General features: G+C 36.2%; 2 protein-coding genes across 7 annotated transcripts in view; both read left to right on the top strand.

The window, feature by feature from the left end:
• LOC308068439 (sodium channel protein type 1 subunit alpha) overlaps positions 1-16,484 on the top strand; it is a 182,837-nt gene extending 166,353 nt beyond the window's left edge. For all 5 annotated transcript variants that reach the window (XM_080399064.1, XM_080399068.1, XM_080399062.1 and 2 more), the window contains 6 exons: positions 1,211-1,492; positions 8,496-8,549; positions 8,894-9,031; positions 10,717-10,821; positions 11,189-11,459; positions 11,795-16,484. In XM_080399064.1, coding sequence (XP_080255190.1) covers positions 1,211-1,492; positions 8,496-8,549; positions 8,894-9,031; positions 10,717-10,821; positions 11,189-11,459; positions 11,795-12,963 — 2,019 coding nt within the window. In that variant the 3' untranslated portion in view covers positions 12,964-16,484. The remainder of the gene's footprint in view (positions 1-1,210; positions 1,493-8,495; positions 8,550-8,893; positions 9,032-10,716; positions 10,822-11,188; positions 11,460-11,794) is intronic.
• The window catches only part of TTC21B (tetratricopeptide repeat domain 21B), a 39,021-nt gene continuing 38,556 nt past the window's right edge, over positions 16,415-16,879 (top strand). Inside the window, exon 1 of one of the 2 annotated variants that reach the window (XM_080399071.1) lies at positions 16,415-16,874. In XM_080399071.1, the coding sequence (XP_080255197.1) occupies positions 16,854-16,874 (21 nt within the window). In that variant the 5' untranslated portion in view covers positions 16,415-16,853. The remainder of the gene's footprint in view (positions 16,875-16,879) is intronic. The other variant, XM_080399072.1, reaches the window with a different exon arrangement.

Genomic DNA, 16,879 nt, shown 5'->3' on the forward strand with positions numbered 1-16,879 from the left:
AACCACAATACTCTGCTTCCAAAGACCTTCAAGAGCCTGTGAAACACAGGTAGTAAGACTGAGCAGCTCTCAAGTTACACTGGTTGTGGAGAGACCCCCTTTATGCTGCAGAAAGCAGGGCACAAAGATGGACTAAGCTTACTACACCCCAAGTATCCATGCCAGTCTTTTCCTGTCTTACTCCAGGAATTGGCTTACTGAGAATCAGAGCCCTACTATATATTTTATTTTACCTTCCTACAAGGTCCCAAAAGTTTTAGAGGAAAGAAGTAAAATTTAAAATAAAATATAACCTGTAAATGAGATCTGGTGTTGGACGTTTAAGGAGAAATGATTGCTCAGTTATTAGCCAAACAAATATCACAGAAGTTTTGATAGCTCTGACAGACACATGTGATTAATTACAATATATATTAGAAAAATACACTTTTTATCTACGTAAGTAATTATTGACATCTTGCCTGCAAAGGGCTGAGAAGGCAACTGGCCAGAAGTAATTTCAAATGCAAAATCAAATCCCCTAAATATGTCCTTGATATATGTCCTTCTTTAGATAAATGAAGGGTATTACTGACTTAAACTCAATACATGAAACAATAAGACTGGAGCTTGAAATAAATTATGTTGATTCAAGCAGACACATATTGCAAAACTGTCTTGCTTTTCTATACAAAGAAATTAATCTTTGTTATAATCTTGCATGGAACAATAAGGCAATAAAGATATGTATTTAATTCCTGCATAATCCTTTTAATGTAGAGCTTAGTTTCTAGATTCATGGCATTTGTGTTTTCAGCTTAAATTTCAAAGCTACGTTGATCAAATCTACTGGTTGCCATTTTTCTTTAAACATTTTTAAGCTATAATTTGATGCATTTTTAGAATTTTATTATGTCTGTATTTATATTTAACATGTTTGTCTTTTTTATATAAAACACACTATTGTCAGGCTTCATCTTATGACCACCAGGTCTTCTCTTTTGTTCCTCTTTAAATTAATTTTCTCACTTATTTTCCTTTCATTACATATACTAATGTTAAGTATTTAAAAGAACAGTGCAATGCTACAGTTATTAATGTATTGCTTTAAAATTTATAGTATTAGTTTCTGAACAAGCATTTATTAAGCATTGGTAAAACAGTATACAAAACTTTATTGCTGTAAATATTCTTACACTCTTTTCTTTTCCCCCCTGTATTTGTGTACTAGGTGGTTGTGAATGCCCTTTTAGGAGCAATTCCATCCATCATGAACGTGCTTCTCGTTTGTCTTATATTCTGGCTAATTTTCAGCATCATGGGAGTAAATCTGTTTGCTGGGAAATTCTACTACTGTGTTAACACCACAACTGATGAAAGGTTTGAAGTCGACCAAATCAACAATTTTAGTCAGTGCGAGGAACTCATAAAAAACAATCAAAGTGCCCGATGGAAAAACGTGAAAGTAAACTTTGATAATGTAGGATTTGGGTATCTTTCTTTACTTCAAGTAGTAAGTGATCACTCTTTATATACCTCTTACTGTTTATGTGTAATAGTGAGAAGCAATTCTAGGAACAAAGACAGAAGATATATTTACCTGATGATTTTTATCTGTGACTTAGTAATACCACTGCACTCATAATTGATTGCTCTTTTCATAGTAAGCAGCAAGTGGAGCCTAAGATGAATAAAAAAAAATTAGGACATCTGGCAGAACAAGTGCTATTCTTCTTATTTATACCTCCCTTAGTCATCAGCCCCTTCTAACTTGAAAAGTTTCTAGAAGTACCTAGGACTGGTATTCAACTGTCTGAATACTTTGAGTCTTACTGTTGCTGAAAAACAAAAATCTGCATTGGTGTGATTAAGTCACAGAGAAGAATTCCAGATAGGAAATCCCATCTCAGTGATGTCGCTGCCACCAGTGCAGACTTATGTGATCTAAGAAGCAATTTCTCATTCTGAAGAGGAGTAAGAAAAAAAAAATTATCAGAAACTATAATTTATGAAATATTTTCACTGATACTTCTGTGCATAAGCACCTAGTGTTTATTTAGCAAAAACTGAGGGAAGAAAAGAAGGAAGAAAATATATGCAGAAAGATATTATAAGGTTATGCCTTCACTATCAAAAATTGTATCCTCACAACACTATCTAGCTTTGTATTTTGGAGTTGCTAAAAATCTTTAGCAACCCAGCTTTAATCAAGAAAATGCTTGACTCTAACCTACATTGTGTGAGTTCAGTAACTTCTATGGGTTTTTGAGGTTACTGTCTAATTCTCCAGAATCATAGTTTTCATATTTATATTTTTTAAGTAAGTTTCTAGCTTTTATTATATTGGCATAAGAAATCTCAATACAAATCATTAACATGATGCGGTGCTATTGACATGGTCCTGCACAGGGTCTAAAACAATACTTCTGAGCATTGTGAACTGCCTCTCCCAGCTAATATAGCATCTCACCTGTGAGACTGAGAATTCTGAAAATTTAAATTTCACTGTGATTAATTATTAAATTTACTGTTACATCAGGAAAGAGCAGAGAGAGACCAGCAGTATTAAAGAAATAAACTACTGAATACGATTTGATTTTGATTACAAAACTGGATTGTAATAGAAAGACTTTAAATATTTCTTTCCTCTGTCTCATTTTTTAAATCCACTGGCCTAGAATCCCCCTTGGAGTTTGCGGGGCAGAATGCTTTATTACACATGTTCAGGAGAAACAAGACATCAACACAAATCTTTCCAAGTGGTTTGCAACTCTTCTTGCAGTAGTAACCTAGTCTATTCTGGGACAGGGATAACACCAAGTACATTTTTTCCTGGCTTTGTGGCCACAATCATGACCCCTCAGCTACTTGCAGTCATATATATTTCAGCTATGCATAGCTTATTCCATCTTCTCTTCATTGAAAAGCAATAAATATTTCTTACATGAAGACTTAGATTCTTAAGTTATTGGATTTCTCTGGGAGGCAAATTGGGAGAAATCTGCCAATTGTTCTGACACTTCCAAAAGAAAAATCAGTCTAGACCTACCACGGAGGGACCCAGCTCTCATGGGAGGACAAGCCAGTTGTTTCTGCAGTATCTACAATATAGAGATTTTGCTCTGATATCAAAGGCTTGCCTAATGGATGGATTTTTTCTGTGTGAGCTGTCAGTGACAACACCACTTATTTTTTTTTGTGTTACTAATATGCTCTTAAAAACATGAGGAGATTTTTTGTTTGACATTCCAGAAAAAAATGGGGTACTCGCGACATTGCATCTTTTACAATTGGGTAAGTAAGCCACTAGTAATGATTTTGCAGTTACAGAATGATAAAAGCCCTAGGGCAGAGAAAGCAAAATATCAGCTTGATTTTCAGTTAATGCTTTAAAATGTGCAGAATCAATAGTTTTTTTTCACCTTCAAGAACATATGGAAGGCCACAATTAATAAATGTTTTAGATTCTTACATTACTTTTTCAGTCAAAGGAGACATTTATAAGGTGCTATTTGTTATATAAAGAACTTTGGACAAGAATCTAGAACAAGATTCTAAAGCTGTCATGTTCAGAAGAAACTTGAGAAGTGAACAGGTCTGTCATAACCCTAGATTTCCCTACCCTTCCTAATCAGCTTGTAGTAATAGTAAAGATGAATAAACACTAAGGTATTACTCTATTAGAGGTTTTCATTACTATGTCAGAAACAAAGATAACGCTATTGAAACTTCAGTATTTGGCCCAAAATAAGGTATAAAGGCTGAAAAATCTGATTTAAAAATGATGGTTGCAAGTGGATATGCTTTCTGTTCATCCAATCCATCATTAATGGCCTTTATTTGACATGTTAATGAAGTCGTGTGGTTATCCACCTTAACAACCTCAGGCACAGACTTCTGTTTAGGTTGTGTTGGACCTGAGGAAATAAACCCATGGAGGCCAATGTAATTTTTCTTATGTCAATCTCAGTGATAACTATCAATGCATGAATTACTAATACAAGGTCCCTTTTTCAGGAAGCTAGAAAGTAACTACAGAATGCTGCCTCTTACAATCCAGTATTGTTTCCATTCTCCATTCTGCCCTCTGACTCATGCCCTTTGAGCCAATCTAAGAAGGATATTATAAATTCCTTCAGCTTTCCTGGGTTATAGGTAATACAATATAAATCTTTATTTTCTGCATCAATGAAGTTTTCTACCTGGTGTGAATACTAATGGAAGTAGTACCGTTTTAATGACAAAACAAAAATCCAAATGAAAACAAGCCAAAAGAACTCCAATCCTGGTGCTGAGGACCTTATTATTCTGTGAAAGACATAAATGAGTCCCATGAACAATTTTTGGTTTGAATCATAAGGTCTTTTTAGTAGTATATGCGTCTGTATATAGCAGAAAAAACCCCTGTATTTTAAGAGTAATATAGAAAAGAAGCATAGATATCTCACACAGAAATACTCAAGAGAAGTGAGATAATTTCAGAAAGACATATTCTAGGCTCATAAAAAAGATTAGAAATGTGTGGTAGCAGCTTTTTAAGCAAGAAGAACTCTCTGACAAGCTTTTTCATGTGTTTCCTTGGAGGCGATGGCCAATGAGTTTCTGGAATGAGGGACCTAAGCAAAGAACATAAACTAATTTTGGTTTGCATATGGTATTTTTTTCTTTTGGGGGAGGTATCTGTGTGGAAAATCTTTAGTATTGATACCAATGTTATAATGCTTTCTGTCCAAAAATACAAGCTAACAATATGTGCCATTGATATAACCAAGTTTTATAGACACTGTTGATCAGACACTATTTTCCAGAATCCTTAAATCATTTGGAGTGTAAATATTCATGGCATCAGTCATATAAGTACACATTCTCTCTATAAGAATTTTTTTCTTCTGTGATGCAGCATAGCTCTTGTTGGTCTGTGGGATCTGCAAACTTCTTTTTTCATTTCTGGGTCTAAAATTGCTTGAGTATTTCTCTGTTCCTAAAGAAAAGCGTCTAAGCAGAGACAGGTCTGCTGGAGAAATTCCTTTCACAGTTTTCATGCATCAATGAGTGAAGAGGAAGAGGTTGGTGTACACAGAGAGATGTGGCATCTGCCCTGATAATTTTATGGCCTTATGCCTTTTTAACTTGAAACTAGTGTTTGGATTCTTTGGTAAGTAAATGTCCCAGAGTACTGCTTTTATCCTGCTGGTAAGCATACATCCTGCTTACCGGGATAAAATATGGTAAACCAGTGGGTCTCAAAGCACAATATTATATTATTCTGCTGTTACTAATAAAGATAAGAAAAAGTATCTTGTGAAGTGTAGGGTAAAAGAATCAGAAGCTGAATTCTAGGGCTATAGGATTAGGATGGCTTCAAAGTTCCAGCAGGTTAGTATTTTAAAGCCAGATGCTATTGTAATTCCAAAAGTGAATGTGAATTTTCCTGGTGGTTATTTCTGGTAAAAAAATTGAGTGATGAAACTCCAGCATTACTTATAACTTCATTAGAAATTATTCATCAGGGGAAAAAAGTCTATGTACTTTTAACAATAGTAAAGTAGATGGGAGGCTTTATGTTGGTTTTTCTAATGATATTTGAATCTGCATTTGAATATGTCTTTCAAATTCCCTTGGGGGGGAAAAACATTTGGAATAGATGCTGATTTCAGTTACACTGCTGTAATCTTTGAAATCAATTAATTAATCCTGATTTCATATCACTGAGAAGAAACCATATATTTTTATATTTGAATATACAAATAGGAAACTAAGAATTTGATCTCTTAGTCATATTTCTGTGTGATTTTCTATTCAGTATGCACAAATGCCCAAATAATACCTTACTTCTGTTAAAGAAAATGTGTTCCATATAAATTTAAGCCTAACATGAGCAGGCGTAAGCTTCTACTAAATGCAGTAGAGGTAATACTCACTAAATGTGATGCCTTGACACTGAACCTCCAGTTGCATATTTTGCTATTGTTCAGGTAACATATTTTAAAATTACAAGTTCTCCTGCTGAGCTGATGCTTCTGTTTTCAGAGTTAAGAAACCATTTTCTCACAGCTAAGCCCTCAACTAGTGTAAATGGTTTTGCATAATGATTATATTCACTGATGCCTACTGATTTTCAGGAAGGATTTAGCACAAAACAAATACAATGAAGGAGAATATTTTATTATTAAAATTATTTAATTTTAACTAAATTTGGGGATTGTTCTTTTTTTAATTTCTTTAGATATTTTGAACTGCAAGACAGTAATGTTATTTATATTTTTCCACCTCCTCTCTTTCCAAGTTGCCTTTTTAATAATAATAGTAGTAATAATAATAAGCACACAACAGCTCAGTTCTTCAGCTCTTTTTCTTAGTACAAGCTGAAATGTACTGTCAGTTTATAAAAGAGTACTTTACTAATGATGGCAAAGCTTAGTATTTTTAAATTACTTTGGGTTTTTTTCTGTTCACTGTAGTTAGTCTAGGCTACATAATTCCATTTACAGAAAACAATAATTCCACTTTGCCTGGAGGATGATATGCAAGGATCATCGTGTGTCTGAACCTGAGGCAACAGTGCACACTTTGCAGAAGAGCCACTGCTTAATTTGTATCATCTTTCTGATGTAAAAGTATGCCCATTATTTGCATTTAGTGTTTCAGGTTGAGCAGCTGATTTCAACTGAAGTTATGACATTCCAGGTAATGTACCAAGACAGAAACAAAAGTAGCACCTGTAGGATGTGAAGTAATCATCCTTCCCTATTTAGCCCTTGTAAGACCTCAGCTGAAATACTAAGTTTTGGTTATGATTTCAAGAGCTGAACTAGTGGAAGAAAGCTTAGAGAAAAATAATGAGAATGATCAGAGTTCTGGAAAACAAGGTCTACGTGGAAAGACAGAAGGAAGTGATCACAGCCTAAAGAAGAAAGACAGTAACAATCAGTTTGCAAATAAGTAAAGCGTACTGCACAAAGGATGATTAGTACTCTGTTTTCTAGATATGCAATGATTATGAGAAGTGACAGTCTTAAATGCTACAGAAGGATTTAGATACTAGGAAATAATAAAGACAAGGGCCAGAAGAAATACTTTTTATGAGATTGTGGAGTGTCTGTCATTAAAAGTCTTTGAAAACAGGTTAAACATAAATTAGGAATTCCATTAAAAAAAAAAGCTGATCCTACCACTCCTAATCCCTTGCAGTCCAAATATTCCCCAAGGACTTTAAATTCTTCAGCTGAGACTTCTACTTGTTCCAGATTTATTGGTCCTCTGATACTACACCTTGATTCCACCATTGTACTGTAAATTGCCCGAACTTCCTACTTACTATGTTGGCCCCAGGAGGTGAAAGTTATTGCATCCTGGATTTGTATCTCAGGATAATCATGCTCTTTTTAGTTTTCCAGTTTCAAAAGGGTAAGGGACCTCTTTTCCTTTAAGAAAATAATTCCTTCTCATTTTAAGTTCACTTCAGGATGATGTCAGCTGCTTTGTATGCTGCATAAACAAAGCCTTTTTGAAACGGCCACTAGAAATGAAACCTCAGGATGATGGAGGTACAGCACGAACCATGGTTGAAGAGAGCTCCATTCCTGACTTGTTTCTGCGACTGGTCTTTATGGCAAGGAATATGAAGCAACCAATGATCTGCAGCCTTGTTTAGCAAAATTATAATAGGGATTAAATTACAAAACTATCTCACTTCTTTGTTTTATTCTGGGCACAACTGGATTAAAAACTGAGGAATTTCTACTTGGAGGTGTTGCCTAGTCAAAAAAAGAACTATTTGCTACAACAGAGAAAATTACTTTTGGTTTTGAGCATTCAGGTGAAGCAATCTACACCTCACTATCAAATATAAAAAAATTACAGATTTCGGGCAGAGGAAATTGTTATAAAAGTTCACTAAATGCTCGACCTATGAGGCACATTAAGTCTTTCATGCACATAAACCAGATCTTCTTCTTACAAGATTATGCCAGAACATATCTGAGGGATCTAGCCTTTGTAAAACACAATCCAATATATTTAAAGTGAAAATAGAATTAGTAAATCAGGTAATGACTTTCAAAGTAGATCAAAATAAAAAATCTGATTGATAGAAAAATACATTTTCTGAGCTGATCAAATTTTTGGTTCCCTTTCGTTGCCGCTTTTCTGACTGATTGGAGAAGGAGGGACTACACATCAGTCTTCATTGGTGGCAACTCAGTTACATAAGGCTGTTTTGCAGCTGACATGACTTGATCAACATTTAGTCCACTAAAATGATACTGCATTCTATCATTTGTGATAATAATTAGAAATAAGTTAATTACAGTTACTGCTTAGAATATTCATATATAGAGACAAAATAGAGGGATACACAGCAGTGTATCCTATGAGCAGCTGTGAAGAAACCCGAGATGAAATTATCTAGAAATCTCATGTTATGCTAATTATTCCTGATGCTGTACTCAGTTGCTGGAAATAATTATATGAATTGTCTTCAAGCTCTGTGCTTAAAGGTTGTGTACTGTTTACAGGCTACATTTAAAGGCTGGATGGATATTATGTACGCAGCTATTGACTCGAGAGATGTAAGTACTGGAAATATTTTAAATTGTCTTTTCTTCTTGAGGTCCGTCTATCAACAAGTGTATATTTATATATCTTCCAAAAGCAATTAATATCCTTGCAATAGAATGAAACAAAATTGAATTAACTAATGTGACATTCTGCTGTAACAAGTTGTGGAAAACTGAATGCAAACTGCAAGACGCTGTCAGTAATAGGTGGACTGGACAAAATACATTGATATAAGTGACAGGAGTATCGTCCAGACACAAAATATTATGGACATTTTGCACAAGGTTGCCACTTGTTTAGTTGAAATTTTCACATGAAATCTTAGGAATGATACTTCACTTCTTTTTTTTCTTAGGTATTAATGCAACCCAAGTATGAAGACAACCTGTACATGTACTTGTATTTTGTCATCTTTATCATTTTTGGGTCTTTTTTCACCCTAAACCTTTTCATTGGTGTCATTATTGATAACTTCAATCAGCAAAAAAAGAAGATAAGTATTGTTTCATTTCTCTTCTAAAGATATTCTAAAATACTGCATTTTTGCAGGTGCATGATATATAGAATATACATCCAAGGTTTGTTCAAAACTGAGAAAGCTGAAGTATATTAGCATATAAAATCTTACTAAGATGTAATATACATTAATGTCATAAGAATTTACATTGTAATGAATGGGACAAACCCTTCTGTTTTCAATGTCCAGTTTAATCTTCTTCAAATAATCTGCTTTTCCATGCCTAAACTTCACGGAATCTCCTTATATGATTAGACCCCTGATTTAGGCCTCTACATTAAACCTCTCATAATCTCTTGACATTTTTTTCTTGATTTGTAGTGATTCTATCAGCATGAAAAAAAATGGCTACATGGTTATGAAAAATAAAGCATTATTTCATCATACTAATACAGATGCTGTTTTAGTGATCCCAAGTCTTCAAGTTCTATTTTATGGAACTGAATGATCTGAAACTATTCAGAACAGGAGTGGTTTGTAACTGTCTTGGGGCCTTTTTTTATTGTGTCATAGTACAGATGTAGATAATTTCACTGGTACAGCTGGTCTGAGTATCAGATGCTCATTTTTAAATTGTTTTCTGTAAATAGATTAGGTATTGAAACCTAAAGAACTACGCTATAGCTGAAAGCAGCTATTAATTGCTAGTTTATTTTTACCTTACTGGACTTCATCACTTTTTTTGGTTTTGTTACTAATGAGAGATGCTAGGTAAGATCTTTGGAAGCTGCACATGCTAGAGGCATAGAGGTATATGGTTAGGGAGCCTGTCCAGTGCACAGTGCATGCATTCTTATGTCTTCAAGATTCCCAAACACTCACCTACAAGACCTGCATCCAATCCTATGTGTTCATAGACATTCCTGGAGTTACATATATTTTCTCCAGGAAAAAATTCACTTCAAGAAACACGTGGAGTCTGATGGGTTTTCGTTCAAGCTGTCTCTGTAAGAAACTTTTCTTACAGAGAAGGTTACTAGGGGCAATGGATTTTGGTTGGGTTGCCATGAAAGACCCATAATTCTCTCTTTAGCTTTACTGTCAGACTCCAAAGGACAGTTTTGGCTTTTGCAAATGGGAACATCATTGAACATGGAAGCTAATAAAGATAAAAGACTTAAAAGAGAACATTTTTCTGTTAACAGTGTCAAGAGCTCAGTTTCTCCAAAGTCTGATAATACATCTCAAAAAACTTGAAGACTTTAAGACCCAATGCTAATCTTGTGATTGCTAAACTAGAGATACCTAAAGCACCAACACATTCGAGTACTGAAAACCTGACTTTGTCTACTTCCTTTGTTTCACTAAAATCACAGTTCAAGAGTGACAGTAGTGACAGCTCAGGCCATCTGAGTTTATCTCAGATGCTGTTTTCTGTATCTCTACCTATAAATGAAAAGATGTACTGAAAAGGATTTTTTAGAGTTCAAGGGAAATACCTGTAGAAAAATGTTGCATTACTGGTTTCTGTGAGATGGATGTCCAGACAACTAAATGCTTAGACTGCAGACAGCTGCATTTGATAGCTAAGAGATTTTTGCCAGTTCAGGCTTCTGCATTTTCATGAACTAACTAACTAAATAAATCAGATTTCTCTTTGAGAGTTTCTTTGACACTGCATATAAATGTGATTATAACCAGTTTTGATTTCATGTGTTTACTTTGGAGGTCAAGACATATTTATGACAGAAGAGCAGAAGAAATACTACAATGCAATGAAAAAGCTGGGATCCAAAAAACCACAAAAACCTATACCAAGACCAGGGGTAAAATTATTTGTACACATCGGACCAATAGCTATTTACAAACAATCTTTTTATTGATATAGAGAGAGCAGAAATATGCCCATTTTTTATTATCATTAACTAGTGTATCAGTCAGGAAACATGGAAAATGAAAAGAGTAAAAAAAAAAAAAATTTCTCCTTTGCAACCATTGCATGTATGAATATACAAACAAAGGAGGTTGAAGTAAGCTGTTGTATTCACTTTGACCACTCTACTTAAATCACTAGTCACATTTTTATTGAAGTCTCATAGGCCTTACCACGTGTGTCTTTCTACTTTGTTCTAACAGGAAAAGAAAAACAACTGCAGTTTGTATTGGATGTTTCTTTTTTTCTTTTCTCCTCAGAACAAATTCCAAGGCATGGTCTTTGATTTTGTGACACAGCAAGTATTTGACATCAGCATCATGATTCTTATTTGTCTTAACATGGTTACCATGATGGTAGAAACTGATGACCAGAGTGAAGAAATGGAAAATATTTTGTACTGGATAAACCTGGTGTTTATTGTTCTTTTCACTGGAGAATGTGTCCTGAAATTAATTTCACTTCGCCATTACTATTTCACTATAGGCTGGAACATTTTTGATTTTGTAGTTGTCATCCTTTCAATAGTAGGTATGTCTTGTTTATTAAACTAAAAAGTTGGTAAAACAAATATAGGGTGAACTTTTACTTGTATACAGCTATATGGCAAAGTTTACAAATAAATCATGCAAATTTTCATTTTAACTAATACTTTACCTAATCCAGCCATGAAAACTGTTACCGTCATTCAACATATGTTGCATGTTCACATATAACTGTTACAACAGAAATCATGAATGTGGAATCTACATAATATTTTTAATTGCTACATAGAACCACAAATTTTAAAGCTATTTTTCTAAATTGCTACCATGATACGGAGATTAAGTGGTACTGAGTCTTGGTTCTATTTTTTTCTGTCTTAGGTATGTTTTTAGCTGAGATGATTGAGAAGTATTTTGTGTCCCCCACACTATTCAGAGTCATCCGACTTGCTAGAATCGGTCGAATCCTGCGTCTCATTAAAGGCGCTAAGGGAATCCGCACTCTGCTTTTTGCTTTGATGATGTCGCTTCCTGCTTTGTTCAACATTGGCCTGCTGCTCTTCCTGGTCATGTTTATCTATGCGATATTTGGCATGTCCAACTTTGCCTATGTCAAGAGGGAAGCTGGTATAGATGACATGTTCAACTTTGAAACGTTTGGCAACAGCATGATCTGCCTCTTTCAAATTACCACATCTGCTGGCTGGGATGGTTTGCTAGCCCCAATTCTTAACAGTGGGGAGCCAGACTGTGACCCTAACAAAGCTCACCCGGGGAGCTCCGTTAAAGGCGACTGCGGCAACCCTTCCGTTGGGATTTTCTTCTTTGTCAGCTACATTATCATATCGTTCCTGGTAGTGGTGAACATGTACATTGCTGTGATTTTGGAGAACTTTGGTGTTGCTACTGAAGAAAGTGCTGAACCCTTGAGTGAGGATGACTTTGAGATGTTCTATGAAGTCTGGGAGAAGTTTGATCCTGACGCAACACAGTTTATGGAATTTGAGAAATTGTCTGACTTTGCAGCAGCACTTGAGCCTCCTCTTCATCTACCCAAACCAAACAAAGTCCAGCTTATTGCAATGGATCTGCCCATGGTAAGCGGTGACAGAATTCACTGCCTTGACATCTTGTTTGCTTTCACAAAGCGTGTTTTGGGGGAAAGTGGGGAGATGGATGCCCTCAGAATACAGATGGAAGATCGGTTTATGGCATCCAATCCTTCAAAAGCTTCCTATGAACCAATTACAACTACATTAAAACGAAAACAGGAGGAGGTATCTGCTGTCATTATTCAACGGGCTTATAGACGTCACCTTTTAAAACGAACAGTAAAACAAGCTTCCTTTATCTATAACAAAAACAAAGCTGAAGGAGGTGCTGGTCAGGGTGTGAAAGATGAAATCCTTATTGACAAGTTAAATGAAAACTCATTTACAGAGAAAACTGATATAACCGCATCAACAGCAGTTTGTCCACCTTCTTATGATCGCGTAACAAGGCCAGTCAAAGAAAAGCATGAAAAGGAAGACAAAGATGTTCAGAAATAAAAGCAAATAGCAAGAAAATCATCTATGTGCAAAATAGTTTGTAGCCTGTAGGAGATCATGTGTTTGTGTCAACAGGACTCCTGCTGGAGGTCTATGCCAAACTGACAATTTTTACAAATATACTGTACATTAAAGGTCAGTGCCTATCCAAAAGACAGTGACCCCTTGTCAGTGACTGTGACTGTGATACGGGGAAACAACCTTGACAGGAGGTTACTGTTCTCACTACCAGCTGACACTGCTGAAGAGGAGAGAAAAAATGGCTACTCAGACTGTAGGGACCAGTTAAAGGGGTGCAAACCTTTAAATTTGTGTGTTTAGCATAAAACAATACGGTAACTGTATCCACTGTTTGCATTTCAACTGCCACATACGCCATATTTTTAAAAAATCTGTGTTGGTGGATTCATCTTATTTTTATTCATATGTTGTTTATTATATGTGACTATTTTTGTAAAAGGGGGCTTCTGCTGGGGAAGGGGGTAAGTACACCTTTAGAGGTACAAGGGCCAGGTGTTCTATTATGCGACTAATACACACACAGAAAAGATCTGCATGAAGGCATGCTGCACTTATAGATCATGCATGAAAATAACATTAAGTCACAAAGAACAACAGATTTTTTTTTTTAGCACAGTGTTTCTGGAAAGGAAAAATAAATTTTGAGGTGCTTAATTAATGTATTCATGTTGTATCATGTCCAAACAAGTCTTGGTATGCCTGTAAAGTCCCCTGTAACTCACAAGAACAGTAGACATGGATTATTTTTTGCACAGATCATTAAGTTTCAGAAAGTGCAAATTTCTTTGTAGGTCTGGAGTCACAGATTTTGTCTTTGTCAAATGTCTTTCTGCATACAAATACTAAATGAATCTGCCTCAGCCCTCCAAATTGATCAAAAAGAGCCCTTTATAAAGTTGTTCTGCTTTATCCTGCAGTATTGTTTAGCCATCTTCAACTCTCAGTAAGGCTGATGTTGTTGTACATGTCAATGAAGAGCCCTCTGCTATGTACATAGTAATTTTTAACCTGTGGTGCATGTTTGAGCAAACAGATAATGACCTTAGCACATTTATTGCATCAAATATGTACCACAATAAGTGTAGTGTGCAAGCATTCAACAAGTAAAATTATGTATTATCTACCATTATAGATAGTTTGGATGCTATCAGTGCATGTTTATATTGCCTATGCTGCTGTTCCTTTGACTGTCCAGGATTCTTAAATATGGGAAGCCATACGTCAGAGCTAAGTGAATAAACTACTCAACAAGACCTCATTCCTCCATACCATTAAGCAATATTTTGCAGCTACTTAGGAGCTTATTTGTTTTAAATTTTTGAATTTTCAGTGAAAAGCATATAGGGTATATCCAAACTGTACAGACATGTTGAAAACTACTAAACCTGTTGAAAATAATATTAGGATTTTATAAGCAAATATAAATATTGTAAAAATCATTTTATTTTATTTTTCAGCATTATGTACATAAAACAAGAAGTGAATTTTATCTTCGGGTTGATGTCACACCATTTTTGTTACTTTCTGTCCATAGCACTTTTTCACAGAAGAACTTCAGAGAACAAGATATAATTAAGAGAATGGATAGCTGTAGGTTCTTATTTTTTACAATATTTGCAAACATGTCAATACTTTATGTGAAGTAAGTTCATAATTTGCTTCTAAAAATCTACAGCTTTTTGCAGTTGGGAAATGGTGTAATGTTCAAATTGAATGTCTAAGCAGTGCCTGCATCATAAGTTTTCATATACAAACTTTCTTTCACAGAGTCCTTAATCTTTTCTCATATTTAATCACAGATATTTTTTTTTTATTCATGCTGCACTAGAACAGTTCTAAATGTTGTCTTGGGTCCACAATATTTTTTCACAAAGAGAAAGTAGCAAAATTGTATAATCCAACACATCAAGACATTTTGTTTCTTACGCAGGAAAATTAAGTATAGATTACTTTTATTAAAATTATTGACTAATACTGTATTAGTGAACTGCATGCAGGAAAATGCTACTATTAGCCTAACTGATGCTAAAGAACATTATTAATGCGCCAAAATAATAAAGATTACATTTTTTATTGTATGTTCTTTTTGTCTTTATTACCTGACATTAATATAAAAAAGGTACGCTTCTAAAACCATAGAATGAGAGGATACTGAAAACCTTCACAGCCAGTTACACTGTTCTTCCACATAAGCAAATCCTTGGGACTTGCTTCTTAGTGGCCAACTAGGAATTTCTAATTCAATGCGTGTTAGACACTGAGCATGATGATTCTAGTCTTGTTCTGAGCAACTTGGTAAGTTCCTGCAGCAGCGCTTTGCAGTGGGGTACTCAACCGTCAAATACCAGAGCTGCCCTGAGTGTGTCCCGCGAGGCTCAGAGCATTTACAGGAATGAGCAGGAGCATTCATGAGTTTACAAACGTATCATTACATTCTTGCCAATGCAGAAACAAAATTTCATAGCATCGTCCCTGAAATGCGTCACAAACGTTCTGAGGGAGGAAAATGTTTCTCCTTCAAATTGTTCTGAAAGGCATTATGACAAAAATGTCTAAAATTTTTCTAGAAAGCTGTATCAAAATGAAAAGATCAGTATTTTCAGATTAATATGTTGACAAAATATGCCTCAAAAGACTACCTTCAGAAGTAAATAAATTATTCACAAGCTAACAAGAATAATAGTCTGCTTCAAAAATAAGGTAGTAAATGGAATAATATTTTTTCGTGTTCTATACACAGCTTTTCAAACTTTGCTTTTCTCAAGGAAACAGTTTGAAGATAAATGAGAAGTATGGCGGCGTCACCGCAGCTCACAGGCCATGGCCACACACAACGCCCGTTTCTCACACCTGCTTTAGGTTTTCAGTGTTACAGGAGCCAAAATGTTACTTCAGAATAAGTAACACGTCACTTAAATATAACGGGACTTTTAGAGGATCACCTTGGCCAACAAGGAAAACCAAACACACTTACATATGGCTTCTTTGGCACCGTCCCAACACTGGGGACGAGGAGCGTGTAACGGAGTAGTGCCACATGCCACAAATTCCTCAGGGAAGCTTACTCTGAGCACCCTCTGCTAAAGAACTGCCTTCACCCACCGATTCAGAGCAAGATGGGTTCACCTCCTTGCACTAAATGGCATTATCGACAGCTCTCATGTTGGATGGACAACACAGCCACTCTAAAGGAATGTTATTTAGCAAAGGTTGTTTGTTTCTGGTGTCTAGAGACGATGGCTCAGAATGCTTTCGTCTCCAGAGGGAAACCTGAATTTCAGTAGTCTTTGTGACTCTGTAATTCCCTATGAGGAAAGAACGTGGGGGGAGCTTTCCCTACTTGATTTTACCCCACTGTTATTTCATTTCTACAGAGAAACTTTACATAACTTGAAGTGCTCGGTATTAAGATACATTGTATCTTATGAAGTGTGGGCCACTTCGTCCTATTTCCAGCCAAAACCCTAAAGAAAAGAAACAAATTCCTGAGGGTTTCCATTCGGCCTTCAGGCCGGGACAGGCCCGCTGGTGTGAGCACCCCTGTGGGAGAGCCGCCGAGCCAGCCCGTTTCCGCCGACAGAGGGCGCGCATGCCCCCAGCCAGCACCGCCCGCCGATGTGCGCTCAAGCCCTCCCCCTCCGACTCGCACCCAATGGTACGAGACCACCTTGCGGCTGGTCCCGCCCCCCTCTCCCGACAGACGCGCGCGTCCCGGCATTTCCCACAAGTTTTTCTTCCCGTATCTCTCCCGCCTCCTTCCCCGCCAAGCCAATGGCAGTGGGCGCTCCTGCCAGGCAGCCAATGCCGCCGTGCTGACGGGCTCCCCCTCGCCCTTCCGGAGCCCCCGCCATCGGCGCTGGGTAGCAACGATGGATGTTGAGGTGCAGCAGGTGTG

The sequence above is a fragment of the Falco punctatus genome (assembly GCF_963210335.1).
Source record: "Falco punctatus genome assembly, chromosome: 8".
NCBI classification, from domain to species: Eukaryota; Metazoa; Chordata; class Aves; order Falconiformes; family Falconidae; genus Falco; species Falco punctatus.